The 22025-nt window shown below is 40.3% G+C and overlaps 1 protein-coding gene across 1 annotated transcript in view; it reads right to left on the reverse strand.

Moving 5' to 3' along the window:
* ltn1 (listerin E3 ubiquitin protein ligase 1) overlaps nt 1–21880 on the reverse strand; it is a 48997-nt gene extending 27117 nt beyond the window's left edge. The window contains exons 1-16 of the mRNA XM_057820638.1: nt 20590–21880; nt 20153–20359; nt 19962–20060; nt 16274–16504; nt 14464–14516; nt 14214–14394; nt 11288–11461; nt 8740–8930; nt 8458–8623; nt 6583–6828; nt 6214–6510; nt 5932–6138; nt 1782–1823; nt 1510–1690; nt 992–1231; nt 763–916 (exon numbers count right to left, since the gene is read on the reverse strand). Coding sequence (XP_057676621.1) covers nt 763–916; nt 992–1231; nt 1510–1690; nt 1782–1823; nt 5932–6138; nt 6214–6510; nt 6583–6828; nt 8458–8623; nt 8740–8930; nt 11288–11461; nt 14214–14394; nt 14464–14516; nt 16274–16504; nt 19962–20060; nt 20153–20359; nt 20590–20631 — 2711 coding nt within the window. The 5' untranslated portion in view covers nt 20632–21880. The remainder of the gene's footprint in view (nt 1–762; nt 917–991; nt 1232–1509; nt 1691–1781; nt 1824–5931; nt 6139–6213; nt 6511–6582; nt 6829–8457; nt 8624–8739; nt 8931–11287; nt 11462–14213; nt 14395–14463; nt 14517–16273; nt 16505–19961; nt 20061–20152; nt 20360–20589) is intronic.
* Between the last annotated feature and the right edge of the window lie 145 nt (nt 21881–22025).

Consider the following 22025-nt stretch of genomic DNA (forward strand, 5'->3'; position numbering starts at 1 on the left):
CCAAGACAACAGGCAGATAAGGGCAGAACAGATACAGAATTCCTTCTGACCACGGAAGCCTAATGCACGCGTCATGCAGCTGACTGAGAAAAACTGAAGCTGATATGCAGGTGACAGGCAAGACATCTACAAACCCACATCTGCACCACCAAATCCCACAATCAGCTCTTCTGGACAGTCTAGAACAAATGGCGGCACATCTTGTCTTGCCACAAGGAACACCTGATTCGGAGGTATCAGAGAAGTGAACAAGATGGCAAAATCCTTAACTCTCTTGCCCTGACAACAATGACACCCGAAATCTCCTTAGTGAACAAGATGGCAAAATCCTTAACTCTCTTGCCCTGACAACAATGACACCCGAAATGTCCTGTCCAATCCACAACAGACAATAATCCTAAACGACGCCCAAACACACCCTTCTTCCTGACCACAGACCGCCTCACCAGAGCCTTTAAAAGATTGAATGTTGAACTAATCGTGGTCATTTTTCTCGGGAATCTTTTGTTGACTTCTGATATGGTGACCCTGGATCCAGTTTGCCTCCTCGCCTGGGTCTCTCTGTGCTGTATGATTGCTGCCGAACTGTCTGAAATAAACGCGCGGAGTTTGGCCTTTTGACCAGGTTGTTGGGATTCCGTCAGCCCGGGTCGTAAGAATTGCGCTAGAGCGGTTCGGCTGGCGTGATTCCGGCAATCTGGCTAAAACGTCAGATTCCTTCATCTGAAAGAGCTAATCATTGAATTTACACAAGGATCTTACCTTTTGATATCTAAAGACACAGTGAGTAGTCTTGTCTGCACCCAGAGTGCGGCACTGTGCAGGAAACCACCATGGACCACTTCATTCTGAGCGTGTTGGACCAGGGACTGTACACCGGCAATGCATACCTTCCCCATTTTGTCTAAAAGGGTGTCTGGGAAAGTTCAACACACATTAGCTCACTAGCAAAGATCCAATATCGAAGCACTTAGGTGTCCGAAGGTCCTACCTGACAAATAAGTGTGTGTTTGATCTTGGGCGATGAGCTGGAAGACTGTGAGCAGCAGTTCCTCAGCAGAAGGGAGAAGCAGGCAGTTTTGTACAGAAGAGAAAAAGGTGGAAGTCACGTCGCAAATGAAGGAGACAAGTGGCTCTATGTTGCCAGCGTCTGACAGACTCTTGGTCTCAGACAGCGTTGCATGTAGATTCTCAAGTATCTTCTCCATGTACATCTCTCCAATCAGAGGTTCTGGTGAGAGCAAGCAAATGGTCAGCATGGATTTTTCTAGGTATCTGAGCTTTCTAAATTTTCTCACTACATTAAAAAGAAGGATTTCAGTACAGTGGCACACTTTCCTACTGTTTAAAGTACAGTCAACAGCAGAGATGTTGATTGCAGTCAAACCCCACTACGACCACCACTAGTTGATTTTTTAACCTCTACAATGTGTGAGTCCATTTGCCAACTGATGGATAACAAATTGACAAATATCTTCATAGCTCCATAGCAAAAACTAACTTCATTACCATTGTTGTTGTGTTGTGATAGAACCAGGCTGATGAGTGTCCAACTGTGGCGGCTGCTGGATGAAGCAGAGGTGGAGCAGACCTTGCAGAGCTCCTTGGTTAATTTGCAGAGATGCTCGCCCAGAATTGAACCTTTGAGCCAGTCTCTACAACTGGCAAGCGTGTCTTGGTCAACACAAGCCTGATTGGGAGGATAGCAGGGATGCATGCGCATTACATGGCAATGAGCAATTCATGTTTAAACACATTTTTATGAGCAAAACAAAACATACTCTTTGGATGATTTGGTGAGTGATTCCGCAGTGTAGTTCCATCTGCAAAAAAATAACACAATGGACGGTATGTCTTGTTAGAATAAAATCTGAAACACCTTTTGGTCTATAAAATGTCACGATATACAGTGAACAAAACAAGTATTTGAACAGTCTGCTATTTTTCAAGTTCTCCCACTTAGAAATCCTGGAAGAGTCTGAAATTTTCATCGTAGATGCATGTCCACTGTGAGAGAGATCATCTAAAAAGAAAAATCCAGAAATCACAATGTAGTTTTTTTTTAACAATTTATTTGTGTGATACAGCTGCAAATAAGTATTTGAACACCTGAGAAAACGGATGTTAATATTTAGTACAGTAACCTTTGTTTGTAGTTACAGAAGTCAAAACGTTTCCTGGAGTTTTTCACCAAGTTTGCACACACTTCAGGAGGGATCCTGGCCCACCCATCAGTCAGGTTTCCGGGCTGTCACTGAGAAACACAGAGTTTGAGCTCCATTTAAAGGTTTCCTATTGGGTTTAGAGACCAGCTAGGCCATGCCAGAACCTCATTTGGCTTCTTACAGAGCCACTCCTTGGTTTTCCTGGCTGTGTGCTTTGGGTCATTGTCATGTTGGAAGACCCAGGCACGACCCATCTTCAATGCTCTGACTGAAGGAAGGAGGTTTCCCCCCCCCAAATCTCACAATACAGGGCACCAGTCATCCTCTCTTTAATACACTGCACTCATCCTGTCCCATGTGCAGAAAAAAAAAAACAAAGCATGATGCTAATACCCCCGTGCTTCACAGTGGGGATGGTGTTCTTGACCAAAAAGTTGTAATTTACGCTCATCTAACCACGAAACTTGCTCCCATGACTCCTCTGCATTATCCAAATGTTCATAGGCAAACTTAAGGTGGGCCTTGACATGTGCTGATCTAAGTAGGGTAACGTTACGGGCCATGCATGATTTCAAACCATGACGTCTTAAGCCTGAGTTATGCTCCCGCGTTGCGGTGACGGCGCGGCGACAACGGCGTCATTCGACAGTCGATGGTTCTCCGGCCAGGTAACACGTTGCTCTTTAATTCACCGCCAAGCCACTAGAGGGGTGTGGCATTGTGTTTGTACGGTTTTGGGGCACGCTTGTCGACTTCCTCTAGTTTTATCCCGGTTACACCACATGCCAACAAACATTGAAGGCACGGATGATGATCTTCAGCTCATCAACATTGAACAAGAAATTTTGATCCTGCACTTGTTGAAGCGCAGGCGACGCAGAAGACTGTTGCGAAGGTGGTCTGTTCGACCACTGAACCAGTCGAGGTTGACAACTGGCAAATTTACATCACTATTTTGCCCACTGCATAGTGTATTACCAACAGTAACCATGGAAATGGTGGTCCTAGCTCTTTTCAAGTCATTAACCAACTCCTGTCGTGTAGTTCTGGGCTGATTTCTCACCTTTCTTAGGATCATTGAGATCCCAAGAGGTGATACCTTACATAGGGCTTCACTCAGATTGAGAATGACCATCATGTTTAGCTTTTCAATTTTCTAATGATCGCTCCAACAGTGGACCTATTTTCACCAAGCTGCTTGGCCATTGCTCCGTTGCCGTTTCCAGCCATGTGGAGGTGAACAATTTTGTCTCTGTTGTCTTTGGTCAGCTCTTTGGTCTTGACCACGTTACAAGTTTGAGTCTTACTGATTGTATGGGGTGTGCAGGTGTCTTTATGCTGCTATTGACCACAAACAAGTGCATATGATTCAGGATAATACATGGAGTGGAGGTGGAATTTTGATAAGCGGACAAAAAGGTCATTCAGGGTCAGAATTCTAGCTATACAGATGATAGACAGGTGTTCAAATACTTATTTGCAGCTGTATCACACAAATAAATTGTTAAAAACTCATGCATTGTGATTTCTGGCTTTTTCTTTTTAGATTATGTCTCTCACAGTGGACATGCACCTACTATGAAAATTTCCGACTCCTCCGTGATTTCTAAGTGGGAGAACTTGCAAAATAGCAGGGTGTTCAAATACTTTTTTCACTATCACCCTTTCGATATATATTTTCACACTCTTAACTGTGACTAAACCAGTGTTGTTTTCGTCAACAATGACAACAGCAAAAATATTTAGTCAATGAACCCTTTTTTCCCTGACGATGACGAGCTAAAAGCATGCATTGATAGATTAAAACATAAGACGAATTCCAGTTTTCGTCTGACGAGACAAGAACGGAATGAAAATGTGCAACAGTTTCCGTCAAAGGTTCACAATGTGTGACATTTTATGGGTAGCCTGCTAGCATCGTATCAGTGTCTGGGTGTGTCACTCGTGACGTGCTGTGCTAACCTCCTTTTCCCAACTCACCAGAGTGTCGTCTCCAGTCTCCATGCAGGCTTGCACACACGGTAAGATTTGTTTTCTTGACCAGAGAGAATATGCCTTTAAAGCTCTATGCTAAGTGATCATCTCACTCTAAACTTAAATTGTAGCATTAGCATACGTTTCGCGTTAGCATTAGGCTAATGCTAACAGCTAACAACTTTTTTTTTTTTTTTTTTTTTTTTTAAACACAGTTCGTGGCGCCCAGGTGGGTATAATTAATTGACAATAATGTACTGTTTTCCTGCTGAGTGTACACAATCACCAAGTTGGCATTGTCTTTGTAGATGCGACAATATGTGCTCGTCTGTCAATGTTCATTCGAAATACTTGGAAACCTTTATTTTTGGAGTTTTTTTTGTTGTTTTTTTAAATTATATTTTACAGACGATTTTTTAGTAAACATCAACTAAAACTAGACGAAGACAAACACATTTTTAGATGACTAAAATATGACTAATAAGTATTATCGTCCAAAAGTTAACTAGTTTGCTCCCAAAAACGTATAAATACGTTTTATTTTTAATTGTTTCAGTGTCCCAAAGATGTATTTATACGTTTTTTTTTTTTTCTTCAAAAGAGACATCTCTAGGTTTGGATGCAACTTAGCTCCAAAGCACAATGGTGAAAATCCATTTTAAAGCAATAAAACTGGCCACTGGAGGGCAGTACCGCATTTGGTAAGACCCGCAACCTGATTCAACGGAACAAACGGCTGGGCCGCACGGCCGGGGCACCGGCGGAAGACGACCGAATGGACGACCAGGAGGACGTCCAGGACGCCAGGCGCGGGAAGTCCGAGCAGGACGACCGGGACACCAGGCGACGAACAACCAAGTGCGACGACCAGGAGGACGTCCAGGATGCCAGGCGGCAGACGACCGGGCAGAAAAACCGGGAGGACGCCCGAGATGCCAGGCGGTGGACGACCGAGCAGAACGACCAGGACCACCAGTGCAGCAGATGATGCCGTTGAGTCCGTGCTGCTCGCCGAGCAGAGCCCGCGCCGCCGTGCTCGGCCGCTCGCATCCGCTCGCGTCCCCTGCTACCCTCCAGCGTCCCGCGACTCAGCCGGAAACGCGCACGGCCAAACCAGTTCCCCCCAGGAACACAACACGGCCCACACAAATCCCCAGGCGAACTCAAGGCAGTGGTCACCACAAAAGAAAGACTCAAAAAAATCCATCTTGATGAGACAGGCGGCAATGAGGGAAAAGTTTACCCCGGCTGTCGCTGCCACAACAGTGTCATCTCTCAGTTATGTGTAAATAAATTTGTACTTTGCTACAAAAGCTCTATTTGTCTAGTTGTTTATCTTATTTTGTAAAAGGAAAACATTACTCAGATGTTTGGGATGTCACAAAAGCAAAAAATAGCTGTGTTAAAGTCAAAGTTATTTTTGAAATGTATGCTTTCACAAAAAGCTCAATTTCACTGTTTTTTTCATCAGAAATTGGAAAATTGCTCAAACTAAGCTATTTTCTAATGCTGATTTCTAAAGAATGGAAAAAGATATAAACTAACTTTTTTTTCCTGCTGAAAGAAGAGAGTCTAATCTTTCTTTTGGTGGGTTCGATGTTTATATAGCAAGAGAACAGAATTTTCTGTGGGCCTTGCAAATTCAGTCACAAACCAGTAAAACGGCCGGGAGCGAAGGGGGTTGCACCGGTGGAAATGGCTGGGAGTGAACGAGTTAAAAGGACTGCCGAAAACAACACTGCTTTAACCTCACAAACGGTGCAAGCATTGTAGAAAATAGATGAAATATTACCATTGTAATGTGGTCGAGGATACGCGTGGTCTCCTGGCGGCTGCAGCAAGACAGTGAACTAAAGACCATCTCCACAAGGTGCTCCGTGTCTGTCCGAGTCTCATCGGCAAGCCACGGCACCGCTCGTTCCAGCAGGAAGCGCACAGCCGGATTGTCCACTCTCTTCTCGCTGAAATCTTTGACGCCGTCATCCAATTCGACCAACGTCTAAGACAAATTAATCTATTAATTATCTGTCAACAAGGATGCTTTTCATTAATTTTTCAACAATAAAATACTTACAGTGAAGATTTTGTGTGTGTGAAAAGACTGCAAGAGATGGGAAAGGAAGACAAGATGTCTCTCCGAGTTTCTCTCATTTACATGTACCAGGCACAATTGCGCTAGCTGGCACACCACTTCCTCAAAATGGTGGGTCTGCGGGGATCCGTAAACATTAGCCGGCGCAGGCTCAGCCTTCATCGTCTCACTTCCCTCCACGCTGGGCTTGCTACTACCTCCAGACTCAGACAAACAAATCTTGACTGACTTTTTCTTGATTGTGTGCCTTCTGTTCACTTTCTCTGGGTCGCGCATCACCTGAAGGAATGGAAGACAGCTAAGATGATAAGAGAGCTAAGGAGTCTAAAGGCAGTAATTGAGCCAACTGACCTGCAGCAAGACAGCGATCCCCTCCAAAGCTTGTGGATCGGCTTCCTCGCAATCTGTGTGGCGCGTAAACACGAGACCGAGCTCCTCCCAGAAGTCTGCCACAAGTCCTCCAAAGACGTTTTTGTGGGCTTTCAAATCGCCTCCGGCTCTTTTCTCCCAAGAAACAAGCATTTCAGTGACCAACGGGAACAGGGGCCCGTTCTGAAGGGTGGGGTTCTCAACTGCGCTTTCAAGTAGTGGCAAGAGCTGAGATAGGAAAAGACAAAAATGAACAAAAAAGTATTATTTTAGTAAATAGCAATTCAACGGTAGGTAAGAGAGGGAACCTCTGGGTAGCACACGATACATTTTGCAATACAATACGTCTATGGCTGTCAGTGCAGGCAATGAGTTAATTTCTTTGTCATTTGTTGATTTTTGGTCACTTCCTTTTGATTATTGGGCATTTACAGGTCACTTTGTGTTCAGGGTGTAACGGTACATGTATTTGTATTGAACCGTTTCGGTACGTGGTGCTCGGTTCGGAGGCGTACCCAACGAGTTTCTGACGTAATGTAACCCTTACTTTTCGAGGCTGTGAGTCGATCGGGTTACAGTTTCTCTGTGTAGATTATATTTACTCCGTCTTCTCTACTATAATGAGGACCAACACGGTAGGACAGTATAACCCAGAAACGTCAACGGCGCAACAACGTGGCCGCTGCGAGAACGCAGTGAAACGCGGGCGTTAAAGTCAATCAACCAATGTACACTAGTCGCAGTGCAGCCGCATGTTAGACACGTCCCAGAAGCGGCTCAACACGTCGCACGCGAAAAGAATGGCAGAGTTTATTATTTGACTCGACCCTCCTGCGTCAATACTACTACCGGTAGCTAGGATCGGGCAGACCGGAAGTCACTTGTGTAAAAATACAGTGGATCCGGTCGATTTTCAAACTAATATGCAATCGTAACCCACTTTTTGAGTCTATCAGATCTCTTGAATGGTAGATCGGGGCACAGTTGACATGTCTTTGTTGATTTACTGCTGTCTTCTCTGCTATAATAATCACCAACACGGCCCCGTGTCCAATACAAAACCCACCTACCACAACAAAACAAGTAGGAACTAATATTCACATAGGAACTAAAGTTATACAACATAAAATATAGAATATAAATGAATACTACATCACATTTGTAAAATATAAACAAATAATAAAATAAATAATAGCCCTTTTAAATAAAATAAATTGAAATGAGCTAAAACACCTGTAATAATAATAATAATACACAGATCCTGCTTACACAATTAAATTTATTAATTTCTCTGTGGCGCTTTAACTTGAGAAAATCCACCAATAAAGCTTTTGAAAACAGTTCATAAGAAAAAAAAAAAAAAAAAAAAAAAAAGATTCATTGAGGCATTTTATTTGTAAAATACATGTTAAAATCTTTGTCATTGGGATTTCTTTTCTCTTTAGCACAGGACTTCTTTTTTCTTCTTTCTTTCAGAAAGCTGACCAATACGCGGGGTCTGAAAGGCGAATTGTTGTTGGATTATCTTTAAATACCCGCTACTTTTTGAGCAGAGTTCTAGCTTTGTATAGGCTAATGTTCCTATTGTTGAAAGGTGTGTAATAAACAACTACCACATTTATGTTTGGCATTTTGTTTTCTTACTGTACCGAAAATGAACCGAACCGTGACCTCTGTGGTTCATCAATAATCGATTTATAATCGAATCGGAGTCTCTGAATCGTAATCGTAATCAAATCGTTAGGTGCCCAAAGATTCCCACCTCTATCGATAACCATTTGGGCTATAAACTATCGCGATATATCACCTTTCTCATAGATTGTCACACCCCTATTCATTCAACTGTTTGATTTATACCTGTTGTAAAATAAGCATGTTTCGAATTTTGGCCTGATCCTCCGGTACGTCTTCTTCCTCCTCCTCCGCTGAATGGCGCAGTAAGCAGAACCTCAAGCACTCTATGGTGGCCGACACAATCACAGCACTTTCTGAAGGGCTATTGGCTGCTCGTTCACTGGAAATACTAAATATTAAACATACAAAATAAAAGGTTTACTGAGGCTGATTCATGACCAATGAGTTAGTCTAGTTTTCAGATTAGGAATCACTGATCACAAAATAAAATGTTGAAATACTTACCCAAGTATGAGTGAAGTGAAGAAAGTCGTGTAGAACTCCAAAGGTACATCGGTCACCTGTTCAGGCAGTTTACTGAGCAATGGCATCAAATTAGGATGAAGAGCTTTAGCCATGCCTTTGCCCCCTTCTTTTAAAAGAGCCCACAACTTTGGCAGAAAGCCCTTCTTTGGGTTGACGTGTGTCCAACAGTCCTGCAATTGGAGATATACCATTTCAATTGTAAAACTTGATGTCATCTATAAACACCATTTGATGGTACATAGATTGTAATCATTGACCCTCAATTTACAAATTGAAAGAGTCATTCAAAGTTAAAAAAAAAAAAAAAAAGTACAGGTAGTCCCCGGATTACGACGTACTCGACTCACGCGATTTCGACTTTACGACGCCGGAGTCTCGTCCGCCATTTTGTTTCCAGGTTGTTGTTTTTTGTTTGTTTCATAAACAGTACTGTAACTCACAGTATCTTATTTTTCAATTTACTTTATTAATATGATGTGTTCTGCCCCCACTAAACCTGAAGTTGTTCAGATTTGCAGACAGCAAACAAGGCAATTGTGCTTTTTGAAACTTTTTTCTTATTTGTACAGCTGTAACCCACATATGTACACGTCTGTTCAAAACAACACGCATTTTACAATATAACACTCAGCACAAAACAATCGGTGTTCAAACGTCTATCTAGTCTGATCAATATGTAAATTAAGTGGATTAAATTAGCCTAATTTGCCTAGCAAAAGTCTACTAGCTTAAATGCTACGAATGCTAACGTATTTACAATTCTCATTGCAAATCGCTCACACGTAACTCTACAAACTGTAGCTGTAAACTCAATTACAAATGCATACGCAAACATATTAGCTGAAACAACTTACAGCCTTATGTGGGCCAAACCAGAGCGCAGCTTTCCTTTATCCATGTCAGACTTCTGAGTACTTTTGGGCTTCCTGGATAGTTATTTTGAAGTACTTAAAGGGTTAATTCTAGAGCTGTCCCGACTAGTCAACGTCACGGATGACGTAAATGCGTCGAAAAGCACAACATCCCGTCGACGGTTAATGAAGGGTTAAAAAAAAATATATGCGTGGAAAGTTGAGAACCGCAGACGCTCGGTATGCAATAGTGGAAAGCGGCACAAAGCCAAAAAAGCGCACCTGAGTGGCCAAAACATTGACTTATTTCAACAAAATAAGGAGGGTACACTGTTGTGCCCTGTCTCTACAATGCCAAGCTTGGCTGCACGTCGGCCGTGAATGAACACCTAAAGCGCTGTCACCAGTTGTAATTTTGGATGACTGCAAGAGACAACAAGCTGGCAGATTGTAAGTCCATCGAACTAACTTTTTTTTTATTGAAGTTGCTAAGCCTGTCGCGATATGCAATAAGTCCATTTATCGCACAGTAAATAAAAATGAGGGCGGTAATTTTCACGGCTGCGTTTTATCGCCAAGTGCGTGCGCGCATACATTTTTACGTGCGTTTTGGTGGCATATGGGACTCAAGTTCCTTTCACAGATGTTTATTGGTCATCAAGACGCCGTACAATTAAAGTTCAGACATATAAAATAAGGAAACATCTGTATGAAACACTGTAAATGTTAGCAATGCTAAATTGAGGCTAATGGGGTAAAAAGACATCCTACTTTAGCCTGCTATAAAACATATGCAGTCTTCTACAAAACGCAAACTTGGGGCTAAAAGGTGACCCTTCTAACATGAAAAATCGCCGGTTAACAGCATTTGCAGGAGAAAAATTGAAAAAAAAAACCCATCTATGACTGACACCACATGCAATGACGAAAAGTGGGGTTTTTTTACGGAGTGTAAAGCTTACAGTTAGTGGTTTAGCCAACGTACTTCCGGTAAAAATTTCAAAAATAAAAGCGCATCATGTTCGTCATATAAATTACGATTTCTGGCGTTAATTGCATATACTTCAGAATTTAGATTCTACACTAAGAATAGCTTTAAAATGGCACCCTTGATGAAAAATCTGATTGGCATGAATTATTATAATACTATTATACTATATAGTAGTAAACTAGAATGTTTTTTTTTTTTAAGAACTGTTTTGAATATGTTGGAAAGGCGAAGTCAGTGTTATGAACCTGTTACATTCCATTCTTTTGCACTAGTTAATGCTATCAGCATTTGACCTCATTGTTTATTTGTGATTTATCATTGTTATTTATGTGTTTATTTGTACTTTAATTAAGAATTTAAGTATTCCAAAATGTTTTTGTGAATTAATAAGGGTCAACAGAAAGGTCATTGCTACACCAGTTAAAAAAAAAAAATTATAAGTCGACTAATCGTAAAAATAGTCGACCGACTAATCGGGACAAAAATTGTGGTTTGGGACAGCCCTAGTTAATTCAGACTTACGCGGAAATTCGGGTTACATCGTCAGCGTAGGAACTGAACTCGTTCGTAACTCGGGGACTCGGGAACAACAACAAATGAATATAGTACATCAAAATTGTGTTCTTTGACCAGCAGCGTAAATCAAATCTAAAAGAGCAAAGGATCCTAGTAAAAAGACACTTACAGGTATGGAAGACACCACATGAAGAACAGCTTCCCACACAGCTGGAAGCACCAGTGGATCTGTGTCGTCGATGCTGAGGAGAACAGCTGGACAGAGACGTGCTGCCTCATTTTGCGCAAGGCTCGGCGTAAACTCACACACAGCACATAGCATCTCGAAGAAAGCCCCTCTGACCTATGAAGAAGCCACTTTATTCAGCACAATATCCAGGTCTAAAGTAATTCAAAATAAGTAAGTCAGAAACACAAACTGTAGATATTGCAATGGTAAGTTTGCTGTGAGGGTTGGTATATAAACTGAAAAATTATTTGGTGGATTTATGGTACTTGAAAAAATCATTGTAACAATTTGCACTTACTTTTATTAACTCTTTCACTCCCAGCCATTTTCACCAGAGCAAGGCCCTTCGCTCCCGGCCGTTTTTTCTGGATTTTGACTGATTTTGCAAGGCCCACAGAAAATTCTGTTCTATTGCGATATAAACTTTGAACCCACCAAAAGAAAGATTAGACTCTCTTCTTTCAGCAGAAAAAAAAAGTAAGTTCGTATCTTGTTCCATTCTTTAGAAATCAGCATTAGAAAATAGCTTAGTTTGAGCAATTTTCCCATTTCTGATGAAAAAACGGAGAAAATGAGCTTTTTGTAAACGCATACATTTCAAACATAACTTTGACTTTAGCAAAGCTATTTTTTGCATTAGTTACATCCCAAACATCTGAATAATGTTTTCCTTTTACAAAATAACATTAACAACCAGCCAAATAGAGCTTTTGATAGCAAAGTAGCAATTTATTCACACATGACTACTGAGAGATGACGGTTTGTCGCCGAGATGACGCCGTTGTCGCCATGTCAGCCGTGTAAACTTTTCCCTCATCGTTGTCTGTCTCACAAAGATGGATTATTTTTGCATTTCTGCGGGGTCTGCTTGGCGAGTCCCTCCACGGGGGGTTTCACTCGTTTTGCACGATCGTCCAGCGCCTGGCGTCCCAGGCGTCCTCTCGTTGTTTTGTCCGGTCGGAGCGCCGCCTGGGCTCCTCCGCCAGCGCTCTAACAATGCTGGCCGGCCGTTCACTGCTGATGAATCGGCTTGCCTGGTCATCCAAAATGCGCTACTGCCCTCCAGTGGCCAGTTTTATTGCTTTAAAATTGGTTTGGAGCCTTGTTCTTTGTTTCTCAATTAGAGCGGAAGCTATATATGCTTTTTATAAAAAAAAACGCAAAAGACGTATAAATACGTAATCGGGACACTGAAGCATTTGGAAATAGAACGTATTTATACGGTTCTGGGAGCGAATGAGTTAAAGTGATCCCCTAACTTAAATACATGTAGGCTCTAATAAACCACAATTGTTCTCTCGTACTAAAATATGTTGTTAGAAACACATAAAATGTTAAATCAATGGCAATATTTTATAATATTTAGTACATATTTTGACCGTTAGTTGGCGCCGTGGTTTGCGGGCTCGCAGTGATGACGTCATTGGGATCTTTCCAAATGTGAAGCGTGTTCAACAATTGCTTATTGCTGCCTAAACTCGCGAAGTAAAATGCCACGATGTGCTGCTTTTGGATGCAATTTCCCGTCAAATGGAAACAAGTGGAGTGAAGTGAGTGGTCAAGGTGGAATTATTATTTTTAGTGAATAAGCGAATTTTTTTTATTTTTTTTTGATTCGTCGGTCCCACAGCGGCTTTCGGATCAGTCTATTTTGTGGAATCGACAGCCTGATCGCAGCTGCAACATTGCCATTGGATCGGTCTAATTCCTGGATCTTCGAGTGAGTAAAAAACGCGGATTTGGATTACTATTGCTATCTTTTTTGTTGACTATTCTTCGAGGGAGTTTTCCCCAAATCATACTAAATAATTAAAGCACTATGGCACGCTACAGTGACGATAGTGACTCTGACGTGGACCTTCCAACAATGTTGGGAGTTCGTCAGGGAACGCGTGTTTGCGTACTGCTGAGCTCCCAAGTGAAGAGTGGTCAAGGTGGAAATATTTTTTGTGAATAAATGTGCATAGTGGAAGCTTCTCCCCTTTTTGGTACTTTTATACACGTATCCTAGCAACCACGCGTTACAATGTACAAGACATGGATTACACAAGGTGTGCTCTTTGGCCTGTACTGTATGTAAAGCACACGACAGCTCTGGATGCTAACAATCTACATAATTATATTGAGATAAGTTTTAAAACGCAATATGCTTACCTTGAATATCTGCTAATAAAACCAGAGTTCCCAACAGCATACACTCTCGCCCCCAACCGGAGTTCCCAACAGCACTCTCTCGCTCTGTTGCCATTGAGACTCACTTGCAGCAAGTGCATCACCAGTTTTGCCCAACTTTTGTCTTGTCATGTATTTGATGCACGCATTTTCTCCTGAAGCTCGTCTTGTGAACGATCGACAGTGCTGTCCTGCTCTTCACTTTTCAGATCTGGTTTCAATAAGAAGGGTAGAACTGACGACATGTTGGGAAAGCTAACGAGTGACACGCTGGAATTTCGGCAACGGGCCCGGTGACGTCACGCACTGCGATGTAACAAGAATGGCGACCTATCACTTAAAATAATTTTACAAACTTTATTAAAACAAAAACATTAAGAGGGGTTTTAATATCAAATTATTATAACTCATACCAACATTTATCTTTTAAGAATTACTTGTCTTAAAAATAGAGGATCCCTTTAAGTAACATTTACTACAAGCAGTAAAATTGACTTGATAAAAGTAAATGTAAGTTGTTACAATGATTTTATCAAGTAAATCCATCAAATATTTTTTTCAGTATAGGGATATGGTAGCTTTTGCATTACATGCGAAGCTACCATCAATGATAATTTTTTTGCAAATCACAACACTGGAGCTGAGCTATTTCCTATACACACCCACTTTTTTTTTTAACCACATTAGGTTTTACCTGAGGTGTTTTATGTCTGCTGTACTTCCAGAACTTTGCAGGACTGACAAGATGAGCAAGTCTCTGTTGCATGGCAGCCATGTCATTTTGAGGCAACAGGGAAAGCAATCTCTTCACTCCCAAAAGTGAGCTAGTTAGCATTCGCGTATATTTGGCTTCTCGCTCCTCCTCTGTCAAAGTTCTGGCAAAAAAAAAAAAAAATTAACAAGACTCACTAGCAGCTACTTTAGGATGACTACGGTCGACTTACTGAGGATCACTGAGTGTGTCTGCAGTATCCTTCAATAAAATGTCCTGGAGGACCTGCAGTATGATAAAATGTTTTAAAAATACGAAGCAGAATTAATACTCTCTTTGTTAGAAACAGGAAATAAACTCAATCATCAGTTGACAAGACAGCTTCCACAGACATTGCACCATGCCTTCCTGTAGGGGGCCAACCCATGCAGAACCTCGAATTGGCTTTCACTGAGATAAACTCAAACACATGCTGCGTTCTAACGCCAGGATTAAGGTGGAAACAGGACAAAGGTTTTACTGCATACAAGCAAGCAGGAGTGTCTCAAGAGTGATTTGGTCGAGGATTTATGGTAATTATTATATTAATAGTGCCATGCATGCACTTTAAACATTGTGAAAAAGAAAAATATCAATGGATAAAATAAGTGCAATTTTGGCTTGAAATATTTACATAAAATGAACGATAATTGTCCGTTTTTTTGCTTTAACCAAGAATCTAGACTTTTTTACATTCATATCTACAGATATTGCACGATTTAAGCATTTATCTACAAGAATTTTCAACTTAAAAAGCTCTTTGTTTTGTGACGGCCGCGATGTTGGATTACACAATACCGTAACTTTGGCTTGAAATATTTACGTAAAATGAACGATAACTGCCTGTTTTTAGCTTTTAATCAAGAATGTAAACTGTTTTACGTTCACATCTATAGAAATTGCACGATTTAAGCATTTATCTACAAGAACTTTCAACTTAAAAAGCTCTTTGTTTTGTGACGGCCGCGATGTTGGATTACACAGTACCGTAACTTTGGCTTGAAATATTTTCGTAAAATGAACGATAACTGCCTGTTTTTAGCTTTTAACCAAGAATGTAAACTGTTTTACGTTCACATCTATAGAAATTGCACGATTTAAGCATTTATCTACAAGAATTTTCAACTTAAAAAGCTCTTTGTTTTGTGACGGCCGTGATGTTGGATTACACAATACTGTAACTTTGGCTTGAATTATTTACGTAAAATGAGCGATAACTGCCAGTTTTTTTTGCTTTTAACGAAGAATTTTGACTGTTTTACGTTCCATATCTATAGAAATTCCTTGATTTAAGCATTTACAAGAATTTTCTACTTAAAAAGCTGTGTTTCGTGACAGCCGCCACATTGGATTGCACAATACCGTAACTATGGCTTGAAATATTTACGTAAAATGAACGCTAACTGCCTGTTTTTTTGCTTTTCACCAAGAATCTAGACTGTTTTTCGTTCATATCTATAGAAATTGCGCAATTTAAGCATTTATTTACAAGAATTTAACTTTGCGTTTTTTTCAGCTCTTTGCACCGTGACGGCCTCCGTGTTGGATTTTCTAGCTCTACACATGACATTTAAGTTGCCATTTGTGGAAAAAACTTTGTATAATAATGTATTTGTATTGATCTTGAAAATATAGGTTATCATTTCTGCATTTGGTGAGTTTTGTGCATCTAGCGTAAAATTTGAGAAATTTTATCGTCATTTTAAGTTTTGTTATACTTATATATATATATATATATATATATATATATATATATAAAAAAACAAATTAATCGGGATTTTATTAGGGAACGATTTTGAATTTTTGAAACCGCTGCTCATGGGGATTCATATATGCCTAAGGGAGGTGCCTATTTTGATTTCAGGTCGCCTAGTGGCTTTGGTTTTGAAAATATTTGAATTTCAGTTTCTGAAAATAGGCCCCCTTCGGATCGGGCCCGAGCCACCTTGTCCCGTCACCTGACGGTGAACTGCTCATAGTCTATGAACAGGCGTACTACTCACATTAAAGATCTCGTCTTTGCAAAAGCTAAGGGCTTCCGGCTGCTTGACAGCCGAAAAAGCGGACTGAAAAGATCGACGCGCGGCGGAGGCTGCCGGTGTGTAGGTGTCGCACTGGGACAGGATCCAGTGGCCCATCAAGCTCTTCAGGAATGGAGCCAAACTGCGACGCACTTTCAGAACCAACTGCTCAAGGGCCAACTGGGTGGCCTCCCTGATCCGACGATCATGGTCCTAAAGGAGAGAATGAAAATCTTTTAAAATGTACATTCATTAACCCTTTAACACCGAAGGTGTCGGATGCGACACGTTTACGCATATCATCTTTGAAGCCTCGTAACGCTATAATTACGTCACCCACGTCCCCCTGGTTGCTCTCGTTTGAAAGTCCGGAAGTTGATGTCCACACCAGTTTTTATTGGAACTCAATCAATCAGGTAAAACGGGAGATAATGTCATTTGAGTTTTATAGTTTCATTGCACTCATAAATATGCATTAAAACGCTGCATGGACCATGTGTCTATCTCCATATTTTCATCATTTCTTGTCCTTTTTTCAAAACCGAAAGCAGCACAAAAGACTACATATCCCAAGAGCCGTTGTGATGTCAGGACGGACGAACCTAATGTGAACAATTTTAATAAAGTGACGAATAAGGCGCCAACTAAGGGAAAGGAGACAAGCGAAGCATGCAACAGCCGGTTGGATTGAGCGAGCGACTTTGAAACATGCAGAATGAATCGAAAACTAAATTTAGCGCAAGCTAATGCATTATTTCATTAACTCAAGGAATAGGATGAGCTGTATTTCATCGTTTTCCCCGGATTAGTCGGCGTCTCGGCGAGTAGAAGTGACAACAGCGCGCAAACGGCGGATGAGTAGGCTGTGTGATGTTGCATGTGACGCAGCTTAGTGACATGTTCAAAAACAAACTTTACTGAGTGCGCAAAAAAAAAAAAACTTTATTGGGTCGCATGCCTAAAAAAATTTAATTGAACTGAACTACTTGTCAATATTTTTGAAAATACTTTTTTTTCAATGTTTATTATTTTGTCTTCACTATGAATCTTTTTAATTTTTATATAGATGTGTGTTCGAGAAGCTTGCTTGCATGTACATATATACCTTTGATAAGGTGATGGGCAGGGATGTCCCGATACCAAAATTATGAGTTCGATACCGATACCTGACTAAATACCTCGATACCCGATACTAAACGATACCACGCAAAAAACCTAAAACATCAGGGAAAAAATACTGGAATAGAGAGGACAAAACTTGGAACTGAAAACTTCTTTTATTGAAGTTCACTCTGGTAGTAACATTTTTATTTTGAACAATGTTAAACTGTCACATCTCCAGTGTGACATCAGACCGCTAAATGGTGCTATTATCCTGGTTCCTACTTTTTTAGTTGTACTGAAAATGCTATAGGCAAATCTTAGATCACCTCATATAAGTAACAATAACTGTGTCTGGTCTCGGTGTACAGCTTTGGGATTTCATTATCCATGAAATAATGTCTCCCAGGCATGTTGTATCGTCTGTCCAAATGCTGCACAAGGTTCTTGAATCCAGGCTTCTCAACTGTATGTATTGGCACTTGATCAAGACAGATAAACTCAGCTACTGCTCTGTTCAATTTTCTTGCTTTTTTTGAGTCAGCCTCATACTTTCTGCACTGCTGAAACAAAGCTGGGAGGGTAGGCTGGGTTGGTGCTGATTCTGGCAGTTTGCGTGTCTGTGCCTGTGGGATGGATAAATTACATTTAATACATTATGCAAATATTTTATTTTTCAGTTTGATATCATTGTTTTCTAAATCTAATTTACCAAATGAAAAGGTTTGTCTAAAAATAGAAAATGAGAAATGTTCTCAGTAAAGTGCAGAACTCTCCCAAGGTGTATTGAGTCATTTGTGTAAGCCAGCCTACATTAATAGCCTACATTTGTTTGTGAAAATATTAAACATTAAATTAAACATAAATCTAGCATTAATGATTAGATGTTAATGAAGCTTAAACCCAGGAGGATTATTAACCCACATAGGCTACAACACACACGCGCACACACACACACACACACACACACACACACACACACACACACACACACACTACAGTTAATGTTTAGGCTACTAAAGTAGACTGGCTTGGGACTGGCAGTATAGTGGTGGTTTATGATGTGTGTATTTTTTTCTAAACATTTAGGCGTTTTTGCCAATGAATTAGTATAACATTAATATAATTTGATTATTGAAAATATTAGGATGTTCATCAGAGTAGCCTACTGCATACCAAACGCTATGGCAAATGAGGGCCATAAATCTTTTACATGGCATGCAGTATTCTGATGTTGGCTAAACTTTTTGATCTTTGATAGGCTACTTTACTTGACTCATATGCTCCTTGGTGGAGATTCCGTGTTCTGTGAGCACATTGCGTTTATTGCCTCGTGTTTCACTGACACACGAGTAGGCTATTGTGGGACAAATACTCGTTGGGACTTATTTGAAGGCATGTTGTGTGTTGTTATCGTTCACATTCGCTACCTGTCGTTCTTTGAATTCTTGGTACAAATCGGGATGGTTGTCCACAAGATGTTTCGCCAAGTTGGATGTGTTGGAACCTTTCGCTTGTGTGGCGTTATGGCATCTTTTACACACGGGCTTTGATGTGTCCGCCGCGTTTCCTTCTTTGTCGGCACGGTAAGCGAAGTACCTCCATATTTCGCTTCGTGCGTCTTCTTTCTCAACGAGCCTTGGCTGGTTTTGCAGCCCGCTAGTTGTAGGCTGCGGCTCTGTAGGAGCTGCCGTCATTTTTCCTCGTATCTTTCCCCGAGCTGAACTGCTGCTATGAGCTGCTGCTTTGCTGTGAGGGGCGAGGGGAGGGGTGGGGGAAGTCGGTCCGCCCACACAGGAGCAGAGCACAGTCAGAGCGAGTGAGTGCAGCGCTGCTGCTGCCTGCTGCACAGCACACACACAACATTCTCCGACGCTCGAAACACATGACATTTTTTTGTCGGTACTAAAATGAGGTAATATAGTACCGTTTTTTGAAAGCAAGTACCGCAATACTATACTGATACCGGTATATCGTACAACCCTGGTGATGGGTACAATACCTAACTTCACAAAGAGATATCCTCCAAACCCTTTTTGTGTTGGATAATATATATATCTTTTTCCCACTATTTTGCACTGTATATAACATGTTTTGACCATAGTATGTGTAAAGGCCAAAAACGCCTATGACCATAGCTGCTGTTTGTGTTGAATTGTCAAACAAAACTATTCAATCTTATTTTTTTCTATTGAATGTTTATCCTAGCAAGTTAAATAAATATTATCAAGCTTCAAAACGGTTGGTCGAGCATGTTTGGTTGTCAGTGGGACTTCAACATTACAAATTTTGAAAAAAAAAATTGGGATTTTTTTTTTTTTTGTCTTTTTGGGTCCAAAATGTGGATTAAAGTTGGTCAGTGAAGAAAACAACAGTTTGGACATGAAGTTCAAGGTATCCTGAAAAAATGGACCCAACTTGGCCACTGTGAACACTTTTTTCTTTGAAATATAAAGACAACATCAAATGCATGGAAATTCAGCCAAAATAGGCTGTGTTAAAAGGTTAAGGAAAGAAATGTAATGTTTGGGAGTGTTTGAGAAATTATGATGTGGACTGAGCAGCTCACCACTGAAATCTTGCAGTAAATTCTAGGCCAGTAAGGAAGGACACCCTTTACATCTTCGGCGTCACGCTCCTGACACATCGATCCAAAATCCTGTACAGCCTGGAAAACGCAAAAGTACCTTAATGTGGGGTGTTCAATTGCTTGCTGAGAAGTAATAACAATTCTGCAAGTCTTAGTTTAGGTGAATTTACTTTCAATCTGGTGACGACATCCCTCTTCGATAGTTTTCGAAGAACCAGTCTGAAGTCTGCATCGACCAGACTGTCAAGCTCCTCTGCGCCATGGAAAGCAGGCACGTAGCTCAACTCCGAGGACACCGTTGTATCGAAGCCAACGAAACCCGGGATCGCGCCACCTTCCCGGGTTAACACCTCCGCAGCCCGGCCGCTACTGGACGGCTGCAAAGGGAAAACAGGAAACTCAACAAGAACGGGGAAAAAATCTTGGCAGTCGCAGAATCCTTTTAAATGTCAACAGTGGTACACTAAACACTAGAGCGCACATAAACATGTCTCCAAATTTTATTGATTTTTTTAACCAAAAATGCGTTCCAGCCATAATTAGCATTAGCTGCTAACATTAAGATGGACCACTACAGTAAACACATTGATAAGTAAATTGTACTTACCCGAACATTTCCTTTAGTTCGCTGTTTATTTTTCCCCCCCATGGGCACTTAAAAGTGAGGTAATCGTTACTAAAATGACGAAAAAACGGAGAGTACACTAAGTACAACATACTACTGTCATGATGACTACGTTTGAGGATACGGAACTAATGGTTGCGCCTATTTTCAAAATAAATTATGAGTAGGACAGTATAACCTAAAATATGTATGAAGGCGTATTCTCACGAGTGACGAAGCTAAGTGAACTATAATATTCCCCGTCTACCACTCTAGTGTAGTTAAATTAAGGACATTTTTGCGCGAACATGGAACTATGTGCTTTTACGATGAAATGTTGTTCTTGGTGGGCGTGACTAACTTCTGCTTGAGCTTCATGCTACTCTGCGCTTCTGAATTTAAAATACATTATTTATGATTCCACTCACCCCAAAGATAATAGTTTTGAATATTTAATACATTTTATAATTCTTTATGATAAATTTTATGAACAAGCAAAAGTTCTCTAAAGAAACCACCCATTTTTTCATTTTTTCCCCTGTAAGAAATACACTAAACTCAATGAGACTAATTAGCAATTAATTTAAAAATCCTAATCATTGTTACATGTTAAACTCTGTATATTATTGTTTTACTGTATAATCACGATTGAATATAGGGCAGCAGCTATCGATTATTTTAGTAGCCGATTAATCGATGAACTAGTTAGTTCAAATAATCAAGTAATCGGCTAAGGAACATTATAAATTAAAATACCTGAGCTGAGCCTCAAACGGTATAAAAAATAAATGAGGATCTAAGTACAACAAAAGAACAATTGGCTAACTTACATAGCAAACGTTTGCTAGCTTAATGCTAACGTTTTTTTCCCCAATGTTCTTCACAAATGCTTCAAACACATATTCCCATCAAAACGGCTAAATATACCTATAAACTAAATTATGGGTGCATTAAAAAAAATATTAGCTCAAACCAAAACTTTGCTTATGTTGGTCTTAACAGGGAGCAGCTGGATTCAGCCATGTGAAATGAGTTATGTCATATTCACTGTTGCCACTAGAGGGCAGTGTATCCACCCAAATCAATAAAACTAAATGCAACTTTCAAAACAAACCATTACAACGCCACTTAAATTCAACAAATACTCGAAGCAGCAAAATTTAATTAGAATCTTTTTTCTAATCGAATTAAGTTAATAGATTCATCGTTGCAGCACTAATACATCTGTATACAGCTGTCAATTTTTGTCAATTGTTTTGTGAAGATGTCTGTAAACATGTAAAAAAAAATTTTTTTTAAATTGTGGATTTAGAAAATTGATGTTATGTTCTACTCTAAGTACTTTATCTCTAAGCTGGATACACAAAATCAGATCATGCTTCATTATATGAATCAAAAATACTTTAATACTTCATTTTGACATAAATGAAAACAATTTA

This window comes from Corythoichthys intestinalis, chromosome 18 (genome assembly GCF_030265065.1).
Source record: "Corythoichthys intestinalis isolate RoL2023-P3 chromosome 18, ASM3026506v1, whole genome shotgun sequence".
Classification (NCBI taxonomy): Eukaryota; Metazoa; Chordata; class Actinopteri; order Syngnathiformes; family Syngnathidae; genus Corythoichthys; species Corythoichthys intestinalis.